Here is a 22,251-nt window from a genome sequence, read left to right on the forward strand (position 1 = left end):
ATACCTGCCTGCGGGTTACATTGTGAACAGGATCAGATAAGGGAGGGAGTGGTCAGGGAAAGGGATGGCTCTTGGTTCAGGGATCCCTGCTCTCCCCACCCAGAGTGTTCAGATGTAGGTTGGCATTGCCCCTAACACTGGCTAGTGCCCCTAACAACCTCCCTGCTGGCCTGCTCGGGGAGTCCCACCCCATGGTCCCCCTGTATACCCACACCACATGCAAAGCTGAGGCTGTGGGGACAAACAGGGGAGGGAGGCTGTGTTCAGCTGCCTCAGGGAGCCGACCTGGCTTGCCTGATGTGGAAAAAACACAGCAGGAGGAAGGGCAGGAGCATCCCCTCTGGCAGCAGCAGGGTCTTGGGTCAGTTTAAACCAGGCAGTGTGCCTGGTTTAAGATGGGGCTTGGGGCTGCATTATGCCACCCCTCCCTGGGAGTGCTGCAGGAATGTCGCTACACAGCCAGGCTGTACCCACAACCTCCCTGTTTCTCCAAAATTGCCTCTTGGGATGTTTCTATCTCTTGTTACACACAGTCCCATATCCAGTTCACCACTGCCTTGCACATAGGAACGTCTGGAATGAGAGCCAGAATGAGAGTGAACACGCACCAGCATTGTGCACCAAGCACAGGGTGATGCCAACTCCGAATCCATCCCACCCCTGTGCCGTGCACTAGAGCCTGTGTCTGACAGTGGGGCCCAGCAGAGCTTGTCCTTGGTTCTGGAGAGAGTCAGGGCAGGGGAGACGCTTGTCACCCCCGACCAAGTTTTGTGAGGAGCCACCTGCTCTTTTCTAGCACTTCCCTCTGGCCATGCCACCCATCTCCTTTCCCCTGCTGCACAGAGGGATGCAGAGACAAATGTCTCTGTCAGAGTGGAGCAGGCTTGGCTTGCTGGAAACGAGTGGGAATTTGATTATGCTGCTCTGCAGAGCAGGGCTAACACGATTAAAAGGCCAGCAGGCAGGACTCAGAGGAAGGAGATCCCCTCTCTGTCCCTTTCTCCCTGCAGACAGTGGAGGCTTTCCTTTCCTTCTTCCTCAGCCCCTGTGCTGCCCAGGCTGTCCTGGGTCTTCACAAACATCCAGAATCCAGATCTGAAGGCAAAAGGAAGAGAAGACGGCAGAGAGTTGCAACCATCTTCCCCTGGGCCCCTCAGGACTCCTACCTCACTCTCTCCAGCCACTTCTTCCAGCTCTCCCCTCTGGCCTGCTCTATGCCCAAGCTCCCTTGCTATTTACATTTCAAAGAAGCCCCCTCTGCTCCACTCTGCGGGTTATATTTAGCTTCCTGGCACAGAACACCCTGTGAGATGCATTAGCTCCGTCCTATTTGCCAGCCGGGAACTGCGCTGAACAGCCGAGGTGCCTCACATCTCCCTGGCAGGGATGGGAGCTGCCTGGGGGGCACAGAGGGACACAGGACCCACTCTTCCCGCTGCCATAGATGCCTGTGTGGAGCCCTGTGGTGCTTGGGCTGGTCCGGGCACTACCTCCGGCCGTGACCGAGAGCCGAAGGGTACGTGTCTGACACCTGGCACCCCGTCCCATAGACGGGGCCTGCGGAGAGCTTGTACAGGAGCTTTTGTGCGCTTGTGGTTTCCTTTCTGGGTAAACACCCCTCCGGGCTGGGTTGCTGGGAGCAGTGGCAGTGACAGAGGCTACTGCTGCAAGCATCACCCTGAAAGCAATGATGAAATTGAGAGGGAACCCACAACTGCTCGGGGGAGGTTGCAGGGTGCTGCTGTGACCTGCCAGCTCCTGTAATTCCCTACAGCAAAGTTCCACCAGCCTCTAGCTTGCCTTATTGCCACTGGAGCTACCCGACTCTGGGAGCTAGAGATGATCCTGCCCCATCACAAAACCTTCGTGGAGACACTCAAGGCAAGCAGGAGCTGACTTTGGACTCCCCTTGTCTGAAGTGACTGTCTGGGGATCGAGGCACACAACCCTGGTGCTTGCTGTGCGTTTGCTGTGGTGACAGAGGGCATTGGGTCCTTCTGGCATTGCAGAGGCACCTTCCTACTGGGAAAATTTGTCCCAGAATGTGCAAATCTGGTGCACAAGCCAGCATCATTAATAAGTTTGGCACGAAACTGCTACTCAAATCCCTAAATATAACCCGAGTGCTGAGCTCTCTTCCACCCGCCCAAGGCGCCTCCATACACCGTGGCAGCTATTTATGGAAGGAACTTTATTTCCATGGGATTAATATCATTTCTGCTCATTTCAAAACCTTTATATAGCAGCTTATGCCGCCTGCCCCTCGTGATGACTAATGGGTCCCAGCAGGAGCAGGCAGGTTGGCAGCAAGGGGGCTGGGGCCTCCAACCTTCAGCTGACATTGAGGATACCTGTGATGCCCACGGCCCATGGAGGAGGTCCTCTAAACTCTGTACCAGGGTTCCGTAAGTGTCTCCAGAGCTGGACAGCACAGCAAGGGGATTTCTGTCAGCTCCCTAGGACTTCTCACTCTGCAGGAGGGGCACATGATAGGAGGTTAGCCCACCTCTGGGTAACAGCTCCATCACCACCTGACCTGCTTGAGGAAGCAGCTGGACCTGAAACTACAGGGGTGTCACGGGACAGAACAAGCAGGTTTCCACCCCCAGATACTTCCTCTCCCATTTCTCCTTCCCTTTGCTTGGCTGTCCGAAACACTGGGTGGAGGAAGCAGCTCATCCCAAGCATTTCTTCCTTTGCTGCTGGCCTGCAGGTTGCTGCAGCATTCCCTCTAGCCTCTCAGAATCCTCCCTTCTGCAAAGCCTGCATTGGATGGGGAAAAGTCCCTTGCAAAGAGACCCCTTGTGAGAGTTGTGTAGGACAGAGGTGCTTTGTGTTAGGGCAGCACAGGCTGGGGCACGTCAACTGCGCCACCTGCTTGGGGTGGCTGGGGTGGGATGGGCAGGGTGTATACAATCCCTAGCAACCTTAGATAATTTTGGAACAAATTCAGGCTGATAATTTAGGTTGCAATATGGTCCCTTCCTCCCCTGGGAAGGCTGGAAAATTGCAGCTGGCTAATCTGTTCGCAAAACACACTGTGAACATCTGGAGAAGACAGCTAAGAGGAGAAAATCCTGCTCTGCCTGGCACAGTAATTCCTCATCCTCTGTGCCATCAGGGCCGAGACCCTCCCAGCTCTGCCTGGTGCCTCAGTGAGCAGCCCTGGGTACAGAATGAGGACCAGAAGAGCTGCTCATTGCCCCAGCTTGTGGCAAGGCTCAGGGACACAGGAGACCTGGACAGGTCTCTGCCACCCCGGCTCCTGCTCGCCACCCACGACAGGAATAACAAGTGCTGGGGATGAGTCAGCTTCGGGGCCCCTTCTGCTCTGCAGGCACTAATAAGGTTTCCCATTAGTTCCCATTACCGCAGTATTAGAGAGCAATTTGCTCACAGCTTGCACTGAAGCCCTTGCAAGGGAGGGGAAAGAGCTGCTGTACGCGTGGGAGTGCAGATGGGGGGTGACCGACAGCTCCTGCCCAAACTCTTCCCCCTGGCAAAGCTCTGCACCCCAGGGTCCCCAAGGCCCAGACCAGAGGCAGGAGAGCTCATCCAGCCTCTCTGTCTGCCATGGCAGCGGGCATGGCACCAAGATTCTCTATGTCAGTGTTCCACCTGCTTGTAAATTTTGTGGCACTTGCTGAACATGGTGACATGGAGCTCAGAAGGACACAAACATCTCTGGGCCAAGCTAGCTCTGGAGAATGGTAAGAAGGCAGCTCCTGCCTTCTCCCCTCCTCTTAGTCCCAGACTCTCACAGAAGTCCAGGGTCAGTTCTGCAAGTGCTCATGTTTACTCTGGGCAGGTGCAGGGTCAAAGGATTTCTCCTCACTTACACCTGAAAGCCATTCTGCAAAGATGGGGGGTAGTAAATCATAGAAGAGCTCAAACACACTTCTAATGAAGGAAAGGGCAGGGTGGGACACCAGACCTTATTTGCTGTGACAGAAGAATAGAGCTGAAGTCCTGGAGATGCTGACCCAAGCAGGATTTCAGACATTATGGCTGGAGTTGGGAATAGGAGCTCACCTGAGTATCACCAGGCAGTGGCTCCCATAAGCCCCATGAGAGCTGTAAGAATCACTTTTCACCTCTGCCAGCTTTGCCTGGTGATAGCAGGGGGGAGGTAAGAACAGGAGTTGTGACAGAAGAGTCACGCCAAAAGCCAGGACAGATCTCCTCTTGCTGCAAGGTACCCAGACCACTGTCTAGGAGGCATTGCAGCCCCAGGATGGGAAGGGGGAGTTGGGTAGAAGGGAAATAAGGGGGTCTGCAAAGGTGATAATGGGGCTGCCACTGCAGAGGGGGCTCTTGCACGCGATGGGAAAGACTGGACTAACTGGTTACCTTGTTTCTGTGCTGAGATAGTTTCTGGTGGGAATGTGCTAGTGGTCGCTGGAAAGAGCCATCCCTGACCCCCTGGGAGGGAGATGCCTCAGGGACAGGCCACTCCACTGCCCCAGTGCAGCCCTGACACTTGGGGACCCAGATGTTCCTACCTGTAGGAGACCTGCTTTCTGATGGCCAAGTGCAGGAACTGCTCCTCCACCTCTGCCATGGCCACTGCCCCTCTCATCTCCTCCCAGGCTGGATCCGTGCTGCAGAGGCCCAAGCGTTGTGCTCGCCCAGTGTTCTCTGTATCTCCTGCTCCGCAGAGGCTTCCTGTGGCTCCCCTGGCCACCTCACCATCGCTCCTGGCAGAGGAGAAGTCTCTCCAGCTCTCGGGACCTTCAGCCATGCTGGAGTGAGGTGTCTCTCTGCGAGGAGTCCCACTCTGCCCCCAGAACTTCTTGGGCAGCCCAGTCGTGTTCCACAGGGTCCCACAGGGGTGCTCCACTTTGTCTCCCCAGGGCCGTGGGACAATCCCGGCAAGGTTTAACTCCCTGAGGGAGCACAAGCACGAGAAAAAACAGCGTCCAAATTTTGCAGTGGTGTTTATTGGCCTCTTGATAGCAGCTTGGGTAGCTCAGACACAGCAGCTCAGCCTCCTGCTGGCTCTACTGCCCTGCCACTCCGAAGCGGAGGAATATCTGACACAAACCTGAAGATGTTGGTGCTACTCCTCAAAGGTGCTGGCACCGTGAGAGCAGCGGGGAGCGAGTGCAGAACACGGTGTTTGCTGAAGAAGCACAGTCCAGGGATAGCGATGCTTGCAGTGAGCGAGAGCTTGGATTTTCTTCTGCGAGGTCCCTCTGGAGCCAGGCACGTCTGTCACTGTCCCCAGCAGCAGCAGCTGAGCAGGAGCAGCGGGGAAAGGTAGGCAGCGAGGAAAGTGCCTGTGCACAAAACCTGGAGCAGCTCTCAAAAGACAAAGCAGAAAGTGAGCATTGAGTGTGTGCTGTGTGCATGGGGAGGGGGCTGTGGGGAGCTGCATCCAGCAGGCAGCCTGGTGTCACCTTAGAGACACTTGAAACTAGCACTTAACTCTTTGGAGTCTGGGAAGGCAGAGGAGGGTGACAACTCAGCCACCGCTCTCTGCCTGCAGTCCAGCTGGCACCTGCCTGCCAGCAAGGGCAGCTCAGGCAGCTGGGTCTCAGCCACTTGTCTTAACCAGACCTACTGTCAGGTGAAGTCAGGCAGCCTGGAAAACTGCAGGACAGCAGCAGCCCCAGCAGAGCAAAGTACCTGCTGTTTTGTCCAATCATCCAACATGGATGAGATCTGTCCAGGGACAGGGTCCCCAGCTGTGGACAGTGGTATCCAGCTGAGCAGAGGTATTGCTGTAGCATGGCCTCTGTCCTTCCAGCTGGCTCACTCAGCTCCTTGCCACTTAGGAGGCTACATTATTCCTGATTTTTCCTTATTCAAGTCAATTTTTCTCCAATCTTGGCATGCAAAGGTAGAACCACCCTTCTGTTCTCTGCCCACGTCCATCAGAAGAGTTGCATCATTTGTTTGTCCTGGGCTGGGACTGGACTTTGTGACCCCAGTCCCAGCCCACCCTGGTGCTGCAGATGACAGCTGGGGTAAGAGATCCCTACAAAGCTCCCATATGTGCCTGATTTGTTCTGCCCCAGATTCACAAGCTGTGCCTTTACCTGCTAGGCCCTGGAAAATTCAAACTTTGTGTCTATAAGAGCCGTTCCCTGCATCATGGCAAGGTCCTACAATCATGTATTGCAGCAAGAGCACATTGCAGTCACCTGTAATCCCAGTGTTTTCCCATGAAAGTCTGGCATGATGGGAGCAGGAACCTGTCCTCAACCTGCTCTGACTGTTGTATCGCCTTGGGAGTCATCAGGAGCATCTCATCCCTCATGCCAGTACTCCCCATCACCTCGATATGGCCCTGTGGCACCTCTGCTGCAGGGTGCTGTGGCACAGCACATTCCCGTGCCACTCCTGGGAAGCAGCAGGGGCTGAAGAAGTGCCGTGTCTCTTTCCGGTAACCACAGCCCACTGGCACCTCCAGCTCAAGTTACCGAACCCTTGTCTGACCCTAAAAGTCACAATGACATCTGTCTCTGGCTGCACCTCCTGGGGGATTTGTGCCTCCCAGGGGTACAGCAGCCCCCACGCCCACTCCTCCACAGAATCGTGACTGGCAGGGAGCCCACACTCTCCTCGCTGTGTGACTCAGCCCTTCCAGCCCCCACAGGGGTTTTGTTCTCCCTGAAACCTGGAGTGCTGCTGGGTGAGCCCTCCCTGACAAGCACAGCTGGCCCTAGGGAAACACCTTCACCCTCACTTGTGGGAACAGAGACCTGCTTGGGAGCTTGCCAGTACTCCCTGCATGGGTGCATGGCCCTGCTCCATGTCCTCCTGCTGCCCACAGAGGCTGGGAGCAGGCTGTGGAAAGGGAGAAGCAGCTGGTGCCCAGCTGGTGCAGAGGGACTTGTGGCATCTTGTTCTTCTCACCACTCACAGTGCAATGCTTCTCTTTCTGCCCTGGGGCTCTTCCTGGCCTAGGGAGCCTCTGCTGCCAATCACTATGGGAGCCACCTTCATCTGTGCCAGCTGGGATGCCAGGGCAGGACAAAGATGGGCTGCCCAGAGGAGCTACAGGGGGTGCAGAATGCAGGTCCACTCTTGCTCCCAGGGAATTTTGGGAAACATCTGTCTTGTCCCTTATGGTTAAACAAGTTTGTGGCCACCAAGCTGGGGAAGTGGATGGCCAGTCAGGGATAGATACAAGTAGGAAGCTGGGTGAGAGGAGGGTCCAGACTTCCAGGTAGGAAAGAAGGGAGAGCATTTCTCAGTGGTGGATGTGTCAATGCCATAGGAAATGAGCTTCAGGGTGGGAAGCAGAGGCCTTTATTGCAGGCACAGGAGAGCCCTGAACTAACAGCACCTTCAATCAAGTCAGAGTAAGGGGCTGGACACTGGGTGCCTCCTGTCTTCCCAAGGGGCCTAATCCTGCTCTACAGAAACCCCCTTTGTGGGGAGCAGCTGCCAGCAGAGGATTTCTACCTTTCTTACCACATGCCAGATTGTATAGCTGTCACACAGGCAGGGCAGGCCAGATTTTGTGTGTCTGGAGAAGATGAGACATCACAGGATATGCCTGCATGGAGGGATGTAATGGATTGCACAGGCTTCTGCATCTCTCTCTGCCCACCTCTCTGCCAGATATTTTGTGTTTCTGTCATGAATAGGGTCACCCTTCACTTGGAGCTCCCTGAGGACTTGGAAAGAGCAGCCAGATGCTGCCTGAGGATGATGGGGCTGGACAGTAGGATTGGGTCAGTTCTGTCCTCCCGGCGCCCTTCAGCTGAGCCAGGTCATCTGCTTCCTTGGTGCTTACCTGCTTACCTGGGGGACACGCAGGAGTGTGCCTCTCCTGTGCCCTGGGTAGGGATTTCCTTCTGTGTGGGCATGTGGGACAGTGCAAAGGCATATTGGTATTTACCATACAGACCTCATCCTTGTTTTTGCAAGCACAGGCAGGACATGAGCTCTCTAGGAAGCGGCATTTCTAGTGAGTAAAGCTCTGTGAAGGTACTGTCTCCTTCCCTGGGCACAAGAAGAACCTCCACCCTGCTCACCTCTAAGCCCCATTTCAACCACCAGATTAGAAAATCAACAAGATTTGTTGAGGCAGGACAGATCAGTGTCCATCCAGGTGCCATCACTGTTAACAAGCCCCCAGCACCTGGGGGGTGTGAGGGGGTGCAACTGTCCCATTTTCCCCAGAAGTTGTCCAAAAGCCCAGGATTCTTGCCAGGTAGCAGGACCAAAGCCTGTTCATCCCATAATGGCTGTGTGAGACAACTGCTAGCACACTCCCAAGTGAGAACAGCAAGAGGGACTACACCAGGCTTGGAGAGCAGGGATACTCTCCTGAGAGCCTTAACAGCACATGTCCTTCTGTAACAAACAGAACATACCCACCAGGCTGCTACCACGCACTGCCAGTGACCCGCTAGGCAGCAGCAAGCCACAAAACCCAATTATTTTCTCTCTTTATTTTTTTCTAATTGGCCTGGTAACAGAACAATTGGGAATAATTTGTCTCTGAAAAACAAAGTCCGTGTTCTGCCAGCATTTTTTTGTTCAGGGCTTGTATGAATTGACAGTGCAGAGGCTTCTGAGAAATGTGACCCTGAATGGGCAGAAGCCCAGCTTGTTGTGGCAGAGCTCAGCTGGGGCACTTGGAGCAGAACAAGCGCAACTGAGTGAGGCTGAAGGTGACTTGTAAAGAAGGTGACTCTTGCTTTGCTAATTCTCTCAATCTGCTCTAATTAGTTGCTGTAGCCAAACTGGTAGGTATGATTGGCTGGTGCATTTTGGGAGGCATAGTGGGGATCAAAAGATCCTAATGTGCCTGCTTTGAGCAGCTCAGAGTTATCTGGTAGACTGCAGAATTAGGAGGATTTGTCAAGATGAAGGGAAATTTTCTCCTGATGGAAGGGGTTCTGATTGCTCTGGCTGCATCAGTGTTAAAGGAGCCAAAGCCTGAGAACTCATCCTTTTAAGAGCTTCCCTCTTGCACCTGTTTTGGAGTGTGCATGAAGGGTGCAGGCCAAAATCTCCCTGGAAGGCAATTCCCAAAGAGCCGTGTGAAGTTTCACAGGGCTGAGCAAAGCAGGGGCCCTTCCTTTGGATTAAATCTGGTGAGTGCAGGGAGCAGCCCCACTCCATAGTGAGGGAAGGTGCATCATACTGACGCAGGGTTAGGAGGTTGCTTTTGGACAAGGTGCTGCAGGGAAAACATCAGATTCTCAACTCACAACTAGTTCTGGCCCAGGAAGAAACTGCAGGGCAAGGTCAGGCATTTCCTTGCATTGGTGGGTAGGCAGGGGAAGAGAGCTCTGCAAGGGTCTGCAAAACCCACATCAGACTAATCTGCCATGGATCCCACATCAAACTCCCTCTTGGAAGTACAGACCCAGCTCAGAAAAGAGAGTTCCTGTCTCTCCCAGACACTGTTCAATGGCCAGCTCAGTCAAAACAGCGAGGCAACAGCTTTACTCCTCTCCACAAAGAAATTACAATCTGCAGAAAGAGACCTTTGCAAGCCCTGAGCCTCACATCCTGCTGTGGCAGAGTCCTGCTGTATCAGCCCAGCCAGAGGTGGGAGATAGAGACACCTTATAGCATCTCTGAAAGGAGCTCCTGCTTGGGCTGCCTTCCAGACATGAAGGGCTGACTGCGAGGAATTGTTTCAACAGTCAGATTCTAATGAATCCACTTGGAGCTTGCTAGAAAATGAAAATTTGTTTTCTAGACCTCCTGTTGTTTTGTGTTTCACACAAAATCAGGACAAAAGCTATCAGTTTTCGCAGATGTAAATAGACTGTCAGAGGTACAGGCTGACAGACAGCCAGGACCCAGGTTGCTGCCCATCTGAGTGCAGCTGCTCTGCTTTTACGGTTAATGAAAAGATTTAAGTATTTTTTCAGACAGAATAGGACCACAGTGCTAGGAGCTATGTCTTTGTTGTACAGACCCCTGCACAGCCTCTTCATCAGAATAGCCCATTGCACCTCATATACTTTCTTCCATGATCTTCCTCCTTCTAAGAGGATGATAGTGGTGTTTCAAAGGGGGAGAAGAAACTGAGGCAGAACAGTTCTGACTTGTTCAGAACTGCAGAAGAAATTACAATGGCAGTGCTGCTGGAAATAAAACATGCAAGTTTGTTTCTAGCCCCTGACATGGAGTGTGAGGTCCCAGTACTGAACCAGTTTTCCATGTGGCCAGGGAACGGGACAGGGAGCAGGAGGTGAGGAGCTGTGCACGTGGGCTGACATGACAACCATGCCTCAATGAAAGCACCTGTCAACCCAGGGCTGATGCTGCATCTTTTTATTTTATTTTTATTTTGCTTCATAAAGCAAATGCAGAGCAATTGATAGAAGGAGGAGAAAGGGTGGCTTGAAAATAAAACAAAACAAAACAAAAACCACAAAAAAAACTAAGAGGGAAGAAGCAGCTGCTGGAGTATAAGTGGAAAGTGAGCTGCTACAAGAAAGAAGTTCATAGATGCCAAGCCCGCACTAATTCTTAATAAAATACAATACTGAAAATAGGATCTGAGAGTCTCCAAAATACAATATCTTAAGGGATCGGCAATAATACAAAATAAGTTTCATTATGTACAAACGAGTTCTGCTCTTGATCTCTGTACAACGGTGGGAGTGGGAGGCATGGGGACATGCTCAGTGAAGTGTTGGGGTGGAGGAGGGCGTGCTTGGACCCGGCAGTGGTTCTTTGTGCTGGGGTGGAGGTGGAGGATGGGGAGTGCAGTGGTATCTGGTGACCTGCGGGTCCTGTGGGGAGAGCAGAGCTGTGCTGAAAGCCTTCCTCTTCATCACCCCACTGGCCACGCATGCACGGCTGCAGCTAGCTGTGTCCAGATTTTCCTAAATGACTTTGAGGGGCAAAACCAATTTTCAAAAGGGAGAACAGAAGGATGTGAGGGCCCTTTCTTCACTTCTCTCAGTCCTTGAGCAAGAGCCATCCCATCCTTCCTCTACAGGGAGCATTCTCCACTCCCGGCCTGGGGGAAGAGGAGAGGCTGGGGCAGTGCAGAGTGAGTCCAGGGTGCTTGATGAGAAACAAGCAGAAGAGGAGCCTGCTGGGAGACCTGGCAGAGTGCAACCTGCCACATCCCAGATCTCCAACACTCTTATCCCACATTGTCCTTCCATCAAATGGCAGCTGAGGGAATGGAGTGAGGAGACACTTCAGCCTTTTCGCAGGGCTTTTGCTGGAGAGGAAGAAGGGTCAGAAATGGGTGTCTGGGTGCTAAAGAGGATGGCATAGGCTTGAGGTTACTTCAACACCAAGCTTGGCAAGTCTGGCCCAAGAGGTGGTATGGCAAGAGTTTGCTACCTTTGGTGTCAGCATTTAGAAAGAAGAGGTCTAAAACTGTCTTTGGTTGTCCTGGCCAATTCCAACATGCCACCTCTTTCCTGACAGATGTACCTGTCTCCAGAAATGCCAGTAAGTCCTCAGTGGCTTTCACAACACTATTGTGCACACAGAGGATGTGAGGGGAATGATGGTTAATCTGACAGCCCTCCAAAGGGTTGCTTAGCTCTCTCTGCTGGTTCCTAGGAACACCCCATTTGGCATGAAGCAGAATCAGGGATGGAGAGCCGGGATGGGGGTTGGGTTATGGGAATGTGTTTCTCTCACTCACTCTCAAAGGGGGAGGCCTGCAAAATGGAAAGTGAGAAGGCCACTGACCTGGTTAGCACTGCACTGTAGGGCCCAAGCTGGGAACAGAAAGAAAAATACCACCCCTGCCAAAACTGGGGTGCTGAGGGTGGGGAAAAGTGGGTTGTGAGGGAAAGTTGTTCTCTCTTTCAGAGCTCTGGTCACCCAGAAGCTGCTGGCTAATTTTTATGGTGATTTATCTGTCTGGGATCTCTCTCCCCCACTCCGTTTGTGTGCAGATCTGTGCAGATAGTTGGTGTTGAAGTTACGTAGGCGTGTCCATCAAGAGAAAACTAGAGCAAGAAAGAACTAGGTTTTCTCTCAATGGAAGCAGAAATATACTAACATATGGAGGGCAAGGAATGAGCTCAAACTCTCCAGAGCCATCTCTCCAGCACCAGCATCACCCACTCCTAAAATCCTCAGGCAGGACAGTAAATCCAGCACTTTCTCTCTCCTTCAGGTGCATCTGATGTAGCCAAGGGGTACACATGTGGGGACAGCCCCCTTGGTCTGGAGGCTTTGGGGAGTGAGCTGAATAGTTTGTGGGCTTCCCCTGATCTCCCTCCACCTCAAGGTGAGCCCACATCCATAGGGTAGTGCTCATTTAAGCAGGAGGTAAGGCCAGGAGAAGAGGGAGTCTCAGGGCTTCTCCAGACACTTATTGCTGGTTCTGGCAGTCCTGTGACTCCCCTCAAAGAGATCAGCACTAATGGGGATGGTGGGGAAGGGGAGGAGCTGAACCCAAGGCCAGTTTAGGAGTGTCTAAATGCAGTGCCCTCTCCTGCCAAGTCCCCTCAGTTGCTTAGTGAGGAGGGAATCCTGCAATCAGACAGATGAGGCCTTGAGGTCCAGCAGCTGCTACAAGAATTCAGTTGTCTCACTGGAGCTTGTCTCCCTGAGGAAAAGAAAAGACAAGGCATCAGTCAAAGTTCATTGTAGCCTCCTATGCAAATTCACCTCTCTGTGTACCCAGCTAGCTTGCTCTGACCAGGATGAACTCCTTCCACAGGGCACTAAATGGAATGCAAACCTGGGACCACTTGAGTCATCCAGCCCTCCACATCTTTATACAAGTGGGACACTGCTTTATGGATGAACTTTTGCTCTAGAAAATGAACTTGTTCTTATGCTCCCTGCCAGCACTGGCCTCCTCCAGCCAGTGCTCTTAGCTGACTACCTGTCCCGGGCGGCCCCGCTGTCCTTAGCTTGCAGCAGAGGGGACGGACATGCCTGCTGCTTACCCCCAGACACCATGCTGTGCTTTGGGCTCAGAAGGTGGCCCCACCTACTTACCTCTCATGGAATTGCTCTTTGAGGTGGCTGAGAGGTGGGTCAGTTTGGTTCTGGTCAGGGCCCCCCTGGGTTTTGCTCAGATATTTAGTTGTCTCATGTGTCCTGGCCAGATGAGGCCTTCCCTCCTCAGACTGCCTTTTTTTGGCCTCCCACCCCTCAGGATGGTCCATGGTTAGGAAGGAGCTATAGCTCTCTTCTAAGGAGCCAGCACCCTCATCATAGAAAAGGAGACTCCGTGACTGAACTGGAAAAAAGGAGAGCATTGGTTAACAATGAGGACAAGGTCTCTTGCAATGGGTGTGGGTCATGATGGTGGTTCCAGCACATGCTCACCCAGCCTTGTCCATGTGTAACTATGCAGGACACCCTCCTCCCCCCAGCTTCAGGAAGCAAATGCCCCCCTGGACACACAGCCTCTTCAGAAGACAACCAGTCTGCTCTGGGACTTTTCCCTCACGTTCCTTCCTTTGACACTTGTCATGTTTTGGGACAACGGTTAGCACAGAATGACAACAGGCCCAACAAGGAGCTGTTGTGAGAGTTTGTACCACTGACAGATCAGGAATCTTCCCTCGCCACAGTCCCAGCATATGGCGTAGGCACAGAGGCGAGGATGCCATGCCTGATCAGGGAGTGTCGAGAGAAGAGCTGGAAATGGTTTGACAAGTTGACATGGAAGAACCACATTAGACTCACTCTTACTAGTTGTGTAAATGTCTGGTGCTGGTGTTGCTTTCACTGTCTGTGATGCTGAAGAGAATTCAGGGAGACAGGGCATCAGGGATCCCAGGATCAGAACGAAGCAGAGTGCCAGCACCTAGAAAGGAGATCAGAGTCAGTGCCACGAGCCACGAAGAAACACTCCCCTCACAGCACACCAACATGAGGCTGTGTAAGAAGATCTGGTCAGGCTGACAGCTGGGTACCTGTGGTCCCCCAGAGAGGGAAGGGGCTTGCTGTGCTAATCTCTGTTGCACATTCAAGAAGGGAAGTCAGAAACTTCCTCTTGTTGCTTTATTTGGGGTATTTCCGGCTCTTTTGTGAGAACTTGCCCATCCTACTGAGGAGAGATAGTGGAAGGCATAGCTGAGAAACAAGCTGGAAAAAAGAGGAGACTCAACAGAGACAAACTCTGCCTTGACCAAAGGGAACCCAACCATTGGCTTAGCAGGAGCTGTTGTGGGCTGTAAAGAAAACAAACCCACAGGAGAAATCTGGGAGGTACCACACACATAGCAAAGTGAAGCTGCTATGCATGCAAGGACAGAAATGACAGCAGAACTGCAGTTGCCTAATACCTGATAGTAAAGATGCCAAATTGCAGGAAAGGGTTAAATTTATGCTTGACGTGTAGCTATGCAGGACCATGTGTTAGTGCCTCCTGCTATCAGGCAGACGAGTCAGAGCTACAAGGTAGTGATAACAGGAGAGAGGTATGTGAAATCTCCCCTGAAATCCTCCTCAGGTAGGCCTGGGCCTATCTGGAAATTCTGCCATAACAGTAAAGCTTCAGAGTGAAATGCCAGTGCTGATCGTAAGGGACTCTATAGAGCTTAGGGAACTGCCAGTACAGAGGAAGAAAGGACACAGGGGAAATGGAACAGAACCAATTTATTGAACACTCATGCACTATGCATGGTCTGTAACCACCTGCTGCCAGCTCAGTGCTCAGACTGAGCAGCCAAAGAGGCAATGCGTCTGTTGGTGATTTCTACTACCTATGTATAAACGAGCTAATCTGACCTGGATGGACGCCTGTGGAGACAGCCAGCAACTGCTTGACTGCTTTTCAGAAGTCACCTATTTTGGAATACCTGTCCCTAAGTAATGCACAGAACCTGGTACATCAAGGTAATTTTGACCACCAGTGGATTCCAGGAGATGTGGAAGATTGAATAATAACATGGGGATACTATACTATGTAAAGAGGGATTTTAATTGTCCAGACTCTTCGTGGCTGGTTTTAAAGTAAGGACATTAAATGAAGACAGCATAGATGCTGCCTAAGCATGGCACATGAGGCATTTAGAATCCTTATTCCACAAAAACAGGAAAAAATAAATTCTGAATAGATGTTGCTTGGAATTATCACAGCCAAACACACAACTTGGAGAAAAGTGAGCCAGCCCTGTAAAGTCTGTTCTTTCCTTCTAAAACAAAACAGGCTTTTTGGGCTGAGAAAGAGCAGTATACTTAACATCTTGCTTTAACATGGCTTTCAACTGAGGCTTTGCAAAACAGCACTGTTTTTACTCTGTTTTGTTTCAGGTTAAGTCTGATGCTCTGATTCACTTCCAGTTCAAACTCTACAACACTTCATAACAATAACTCTTGCCTTGATTCTGAGTAACATTCAGGTCACAGCTTTGGATCATCTCATTATTTGACCTCTTAAAATGGAGGGAAATTAAGCTAGAGAAAACTACTGCAAAACCATTTGGAAAGGTGGAGGCAAAATTAAAAAAAAAAGACATACTGAGAGTGTATTTATCAAATGGTTCACTGTCAAACTGTGAGGCAGTAGCAGATGGAGTAGCAGAGAGATCTGTTATGGATCTGGCAAGATTCAACATTTTTAAGCTTGACTTAAATGATGGACTGTACCAAATCTGCAGATGGGAGAGACTACAAGCAGACTGGATTTTGGTCAATATTCAAATTCAGAATGATCTTGACCTTGGGAAGAAGTGGTCCAAGAGAACAGTGGGAAGATCTATACAGACCAATGTGGAGACCTGCTGAGACCTCTGAGGTGGGCAGGGGAAATACATCAGTGGCTACATGTTTCAGCTGTTCTACAGAAGAGGATCTGGGAGTTAAACTGATGCATAAGATGGGTCCAAGCCAGTGTCACTTTGCAAAGGGCAAATCTCAGCCCAAGCATTATGAACAGGCTTTCTGGCTGGATTTGTACTGGCCTTCAGGTGGAACACTATGCCCAGCTTTGGGCCCTATACTTCCAAGAAGATGCAGGGCCATTGGAGAAAGTCTGGTAGAGAGTTCTGGGAACAAGCAGTGATTCAGTAACAGCCTTCGAGGGAAGACTGAAGAAATTATGGTGATTTAGCAGAGCAGACTGAAGGAAGTTGCTTGAAAACAAGAGTTTTCAAGTATGTAAAATGCAGCTGCACAAAGGGAGAATAAACAGATCTTGCTTACAATGGGCAGAAGAAGTTCTAATAGGCTTAAGCTGTTGCAAGGAAGATTGAAATCGGATAGCAAGAAAGCTTTATCTGGGAAAGATAACATAGCACTGGAATGGTTTGCCTGAGGAGGCTGAGGACTGCTCACCACTGGAGGCCTTCAAGAGCTGGCAGTACAAAAATCCAGCAGCAATGACACACAGCTAAAGAAGGGTAGCCTGCTCCACTCCCATGCTGCAAGACACGATGATTCTACATATCTGTCATGATAAGGAATGCTGTACTTGAAAATGGAAAATGAGAACTCAGAGGCTTATGAAAGGAACTGGTCAAAGATAGAAAAGCAAATTACAAATTCTTGAAATGCTTCAAAGCTAGGAAGTCTGAGAGAGTGGGTGTGTGGGCTGGGATGCCTGCAACAAAGGGAGCAGCAAGGAGACATAAGACATTGTTGGGAAGCCGAATTAGATATTTTATCAGCCTATAGCACAAGGAATGTCTGGAAGGCACCTCTTCTAGACTTGTGTATTCCAGGTAGTAGCACTGAAGAACTGCTGGAGCCAGGGGTGCTCTGATGAGCTGCTGCATTAAGGAGCAATGAGTCACTGGGCTCAGCTGGGTCACACCCAAAAATGTGGAAAGAACTTGGGAATGAAGACAGAGAGCAGAGAAAAAAACAGTCAGTCATTAAAATCTGATCTGACATGGGGGCAGCAAAGAGTAGCAAAAGTTTGAGCAGATTTTGAAAGGAGGAAGTGCTTGAAATTACAGAGCCAGGGCTCTGGAACCAAGGAAATTCATTGAACCAGGACCAGAAAACAATCCCTCAGGACACTGAGGGTGCTGAGAAAGTGGGGCAAGTACCTCACCATCTGTTTGCATTTTGTGACTGCTAACAGTACAGAAGTGATAATCAGATATAGATAACTAACTCTGGCAAATTTGTCACGAGCCGCTACTATGACAATCCTGCAAAGACATCAGAGGGGTGAAGATTTTATTTTTACCATGGATCAGAAACTTTCCTCCTGGCAAAAAAAATGAGATGAAGAACAACCAATTGACTCTACTTATGGCTACACACTGGCATGCCCTAAAACTCATCAATGAAGCAAATATTTATTAACCATGATCCTCCACTATGAGGCAAACAGGGATTACCAAAACAACAGACAACTCCGAATTATTATGGTTAGTCAAAAGGACAAACAAAGAGAATTCCAGCTGGATTTAACAAAGCCTAATGTGCAGGCATAGCAAGAACAGATGCCATTTCTTGCTGATAAACACAAGGTAATGCCCACTGGGATGAATACTTGGACTGTTCCTCTGCCCTGCTGAGTTAAACATTAAGCATTACCAGCTCAGCAAAAGAAAACTGCCCATTACAATGGAAGCTCATTGAAGATTTTTGCTGAATGGATAATAGCTAATGAAAAGCAAACAAAGTGCTGTTTTGCCCAAAGAACAAGGCAGTGAAAATGCAGGAATTATTCTAATGTTGTTGCATAAACAACTGATGTATGTACGTATGACACAGGACACAGCTCTGGTGACTATAACACAAAAGGAAGGAGCAGATGTAACTGACAACAGAGCTGGGCCGCAGGGAAGAGGGCAGAGACAGGCAATCAACAAAGCTGTCTGGAGAAGCATGGCCAATAAGGAAGATGGAAATGAAGCTTATACCATTAGACAGGTCCCAGTCTGCGTGGAAGCCATTTTATAAGGTCTGGAGACTTTCCCAGCTACCAGAGCCTGAAGCTTCTGTAACTGCTGTAGCAGAGTCCTGTGATAGGAAACAACGCATATCAAAACTTAATAAGGAGGTAGAAGCCAGTAAGTGAGCCAAGAATAGCACTACCCACTCCATATTTTACCCTGATTTTCCCTTCTTGTGAAAACAAGTATCTCCCCTTTGCTGTGTATTTCCTAAGTCCTCTGACCAAACAGGCTTGGAAAACAAGAAACAAAAAAGGGTCTTACCAGTGGGCCCACTACCACCTTCACTGCACCTACCCACTATTATGAATGACCCATTAATTTAGGACTCCGGGGTGCCTCAAAGCCCAGACAGTCAATTCCCAGAGCAGTGGAGAGCCAGGATACCATGAAAACCAAGCTCTGGCATGGAGGCTGAACTTCGTAGACGGGTCAGGCCTTTAGAACAGGCTTGCCTGCTCCCAGTTCACTCAGAGACACACACTCTGAAGCTTGACCTGTGCCCCAAACTGTGGTGGAGAGAGAAATAAGAAATGGTTGTGATCCCCTCAAGCTTCTTCAGTCTTGGAAAATTCTGCAGAGGGATGTAGGCAAAGCCAAATCTTGAGTTCAGCATTTAATTCATACTCTGACTGCCCTGGTTGGAACACATGCTAACGTCTCTCTGCCCCATTTAACTGTTCATGGGCATCTGCACACATAACACAAAACAGTGGTAGGTGTTACCAAGAGCTACTGAACCCTTCACTGAGCTGGTGAAGGAATCTGGGATGAGGGAGACTACAGAGCACACAGTTCCCAAGAGTTGCATATTACTGAAACTGAGCCTATTGCTGACTTTCCCTCTGGGAGCACTGACTGTTTTACACAAGTATGTTTGAACTTTCATAAAATGCCAGGTCTTGGAACCAGGAGATTGCAGGAGAATCCCAGCTTTATCCCTTTCCAAATCCTGTTTTGCTCCCTGTACATGTGGAGAGAAGCACAGAGTGTCCCACTGGCAGTGCTCAAAAACCAAACCAACTTAGAAAGAACACAATGTGTATTTCGGGAAAAAAATAAAAATCTCTTGGCTTTTAGGCCAGTCTCCTGATTTTTCAGGGTGGGGCTCACACTTTTTCAGCAGCAGGGCTGCCCACACTCCCAGAGACCAGGGGGGCAAGCTGTGCCCCATGCAGGAGAGCAGCAGTGCAGCTGTATCTCTGGCAGACAGGAGACCTCTGGCCCTCGCACACCTCAGCCAGACCGTTCCTGGCAGTCCCCAGTCCCAGCACCAGTGGCAGGCCTGGAAGCCAAGGCCACTGCACTCATGTCATGCAATGGGAGGAAGGTGTGCAGTAGAGCATCTAGGAGTACTCCATGAGCTGTCATGGCAGCAGAGGAGTGGGTGAGGAACTGGCTCTCTGGCTGTGGTTCTCCCCTTCAAGTCGAGCTGATATAAATGGGGCTATAGACACAAGCATCCCCTGCAGTTTACCCTGCCCTTGCTCACACCTGTTGTGTCCCGTAAGATGGGGCAGAGCTGGGCCCTTCTCCAGCTCCAGCTGCCCATCCCCACTGCAGGGGTGAGAGTCTTCATTATTTGCTTCCAAGGAAGCAAATTCCCCATGTGATTGGTTGGCCAGGTCTGCATATTAGAAGCACAAGTGTTCACCAGAGCCTTGAGTGAGGAAACCCAGAGCCTTGGGTGAGAGAACTTTGGGGCTGTGGGAGCAGCTTGCTCCTTTCAGGTGAGCAATAGCAGCAGATGAGATAGAGATTCTCTGGGCTCGCTATGCCCAAAAGAGGCTGGGAAAGGGCTGGGACACCACATGCACGAGGAATTGCCCAGGATTTGGTGGGAGTTGGGATCTCTACTTTTATTTAGAAGAATGGGCTTTCCTTGTATTCACCAAGTCTGTTCAGTTTTCTCAAGAGTAACCTGAAACAGCCACAATATGCCCAGGGCCCTGTATTCCTCCAAAGAGCCCAAAAGCAGAAACAGTGAGTCTGAGAGGCTGTTGTGAGGGGCCTCCCTTAATGCATCTGCCCTGGAGACAGACAGAGCCCTGGAGGGGAATGGAGAAGGCACCACGAGCCCAAAGGATTGCAGGGAGAAGGATGAAGAGATATGGGAAACATGCCTTCCCTCCCTCCCCTCGCTGCGGAGTGTCCTGGCATCCCAACAGAAACATTCCAGGCTTGCTAACCAAACCCAGCTGCCTCATTGCTGTCATGGGCTGAAAACCAGCACCTCACCAAGCAGCATCCATCCAGGAGCTGGGGGAGCCTGCTTTTCTCTTCCGGTCCCCCTGCTCCAGTGCTCCCGACTTCCCTTCCTACCCACCCTGCCCTATCCACAGAGGGTCAAGTCTAGCTCCTCTTACCTGTTTGCATTTTCTAAGGTCTCCACTTTTTTCCAGAGTTCATTGTTTTCTGTTGTGTATGTCTCGACCCTATGGGAATAAAAGCCATAGCCAGTTAGTCACAAAGGCCAGACAGATTGAGACAATGCAGTCCTTGCTTTTCATGGGGTATGGAGGCTCAGTGGCTTCATCTGTCACCTACAGATATGGTCCTGGAATCAAATGTTACTTGGCCCACCTGATTGCAGCCAGCCCCAGTGGAGCAGGGATGAGACTGCAGGTGGACAGTTACAATGTGACAGTTCCCAGTTCAGGGTCTCCTGAGGGTTGGGAGAGACAGTAGCACCTGCTTACAGGCAGGTCAAGTCAGGACAGACACAAAGTTATGCAGACATTTCCATCACTTCCAAACCCCCCTAAGAAGCATGAAAAAGGAGGAGGGGGACAAATTCAAACCTCTCCCACTCATTCTGGGAACCTGCCCTGGGGTCTGCGCCCCGGCTGTGAAATCCAGACGGTTCTGTTCAAACGCTGGGCCAGCTCCGACTGCAGGCACTTGAGGGCAGCAGAGAACCTGCAGGCTCCTTCCCACAGCTTCCGACGGGAAAGTGGTTAGGCTGCAGCTGGGACAAGGGAAGGGGAGTGCCTCCAGGTCGGGAGAAAGGCAGACCAGAGACACAGCCTTATCCTGCTGGAGGTTTGCAGCACAGCCTTTGAACCAGGCGTTCCGTGCAAAAACTGGGCTTGCAGCAAAAGTGTCAAACTGAATGGTGAAGGCCCAAGTACAGGTTTTGACAAATCAGCTTTTAGTAAGCCAAGCTGACCAAAGGCATGTTCTATTAAAAAAAAAATCACTGAATGCTGCTTTTGGTTCACATTTAAACCTGGCATTGTTTGAAAGCCATCTGTCATAGCAATGCTCTAGCGTAACAAACTGCTGAGTACATACAGGCAGCACGGCAACATCTGGGGAGGAGGCCCCAGCACCAAACACCCTGGACCTGCCCCTTGAGCGAGGTCAGCCAACTCCCCAGCCCTGGCATGAAGGTCCCCATATGGGACACTAGCTAGAGGTGATGTGCTCTGATGCCTGGACATACCTGTGCACACTGAGGTGCAGCATGAGAACCTGAAGGTGCCTTGAATCATCTGCTTTAATTGAGCATTTCTGTGGAACTAGAGAAGATAAATAGCATCAGGGAGAAGAATTAATTGAAGTTGGGTTTGGAGGTGGTTTTTTTCCATTTGTTGATCTCAGATGGTGTTAGTAACTGGGAAGAAAATGGTAATTATACAGAAACATGAATTTGTGCCTGGATTTCAGCATTCTTCTTTGCCTGGGAATGTGCATTAGGGTTGCTAGTACAGGAATTATTTTCTGCCCTGTCAGTGTCATGTGACTTCACTTTAGGCTTATGCCTGCTAGGCGTGCAGGACCTCAAGGTTGCAAGGAGAAAAACAAAGCTAATGCAGAGAGTGGAAGTGGGGGAGAGTGTGGGGAATAACTGTAATGCAAGGTTTTTCTTGCTGTCAAGTGCTTGTGTGTCCACCTTCATGGGAAGAGAGGGCAAGAAAGCCACTGTCAGTGCCCACACAGCCTGCCACTTATGGGACAGACAAAATAGAAGCAACTTCTAGAGGGGAAACATGACTCTTACCCAAAATCCCACCTTGTTGGCAGCCAAAACGGCCTATGTTTTGCAGGGGACCTGCCAAACGAAGCAGTTGGAAACACAGAATTTCTTGACCAATCTTTATCCCGCAAGAGGATTTCTAGGAGGGAGGAGAGTAGGGGCAGGATCCCAAACCAAACTCCTGTGCAGCCAGCCTTGCAAGGAACTGTATTTTTTGAGCAATTCAGAGACAAAACACTAGAAAGGGGGGCTGTGCATGGACAGAATCCTTTTCTCAAAGTAAGACTGAGAAGAAACTTACTTTTTCTCTAGACATTCCACATACTCTTTCTTCTTCCTGCGGCTCTCCTGAGCTGAGATCTGTGAGGGGGACAAGCCATCAGAGGGGAGTCAGTATCATGAGCCTCTGGACATTTCTTTGTGGCTCACGCATCTTGTCTGTTCCCTGCACACACAGCATCTTAAAGGCAAATGGGAAGTTGCCTTCCAGTCTGCCATTCCTGC

At 50.6% G+C, this 22,251-nt stretch overlaps 2 protein-coding genes across 5 annotated transcripts in view; both read right to left on the minus strand.

Moving 5' to 3' along the window:
• The window catches only part of DGKZ (diacylglycerol kinase zeta), a 55,205-nt gene extending 49,868 nt beyond the window's left edge, over positions 1-5,337 (minus strand). Inside the window, exon 1 of one of the 3 annotated variants that reach the window (XM_017741892.1) lies at positions 4,503-5,337. In XM_017741892.1, the coding sequence (XP_017597381.1) occupies positions 4,503-4,741 (239 nt within the window). In that variant the 5' untranslated portion in view covers positions 4,742-5,337. The remainder of the gene's footprint in view (positions 1-4,502) is intronic. The other 2 variants (XM_017741885.1, XM_017741888.1) reach the window with 2 other exon arrangements.
• Positions 5,338-10,236: 4,899 nt separating this feature from the next.
• Positions 10,237-22,251, minus strand: part of CREB3L1 (cAMP responsive element binding protein 3 like 1) — a 21,203-nt gene continuing 9,188 nt past the window's right edge. The window contains exons 6-11 of one of the 2 annotated variants that reach the window (XM_017741894.1): positions 22,049-22,107; positions 20,135-20,203; positions 17,736-17,835; positions 13,606-13,720; positions 12,904-13,147; positions 10,237-12,505 (exon numbers count right to left, since the gene is read on the minus strand). In XM_017741894.1, the coding sequence (XP_017597383.1) occupies positions 12,469-12,505; positions 12,904-13,147; positions 13,606-13,720; positions 17,736-17,835; positions 20,135-20,203; positions 22,049-22,107 (624 nt within the window). In that variant the 3' untranslated portion in view covers positions 10,237-12,468. Of the gene's footprint in view, positions 12,506-12,903; positions 13,148-13,599; positions 13,721-17,735; positions 17,836-20,134; positions 20,204-22,048; positions 22,108-22,251 lie in introns of both variants that reach the window. The other variant, XM_008639445.2, reaches the window with a different exon arrangement.

The sequence above is a fragment of the Corvus brachyrhynchos genome, unplaced genomic scaffold (genome assembly GCF_000691975.1).
Source record: "Corvus brachyrhynchos isolate BGI_N302 unplaced genomic scaffold, ASM69197v1 scaffold115, whole genome shotgun sequence".
In the NCBI taxonomy this organism is placed as follows: domain Eukaryota; kingdom Metazoa; phylum Chordata; class Aves; order Passeriformes; family Corvidae; genus Corvus; species Corvus brachyrhynchos.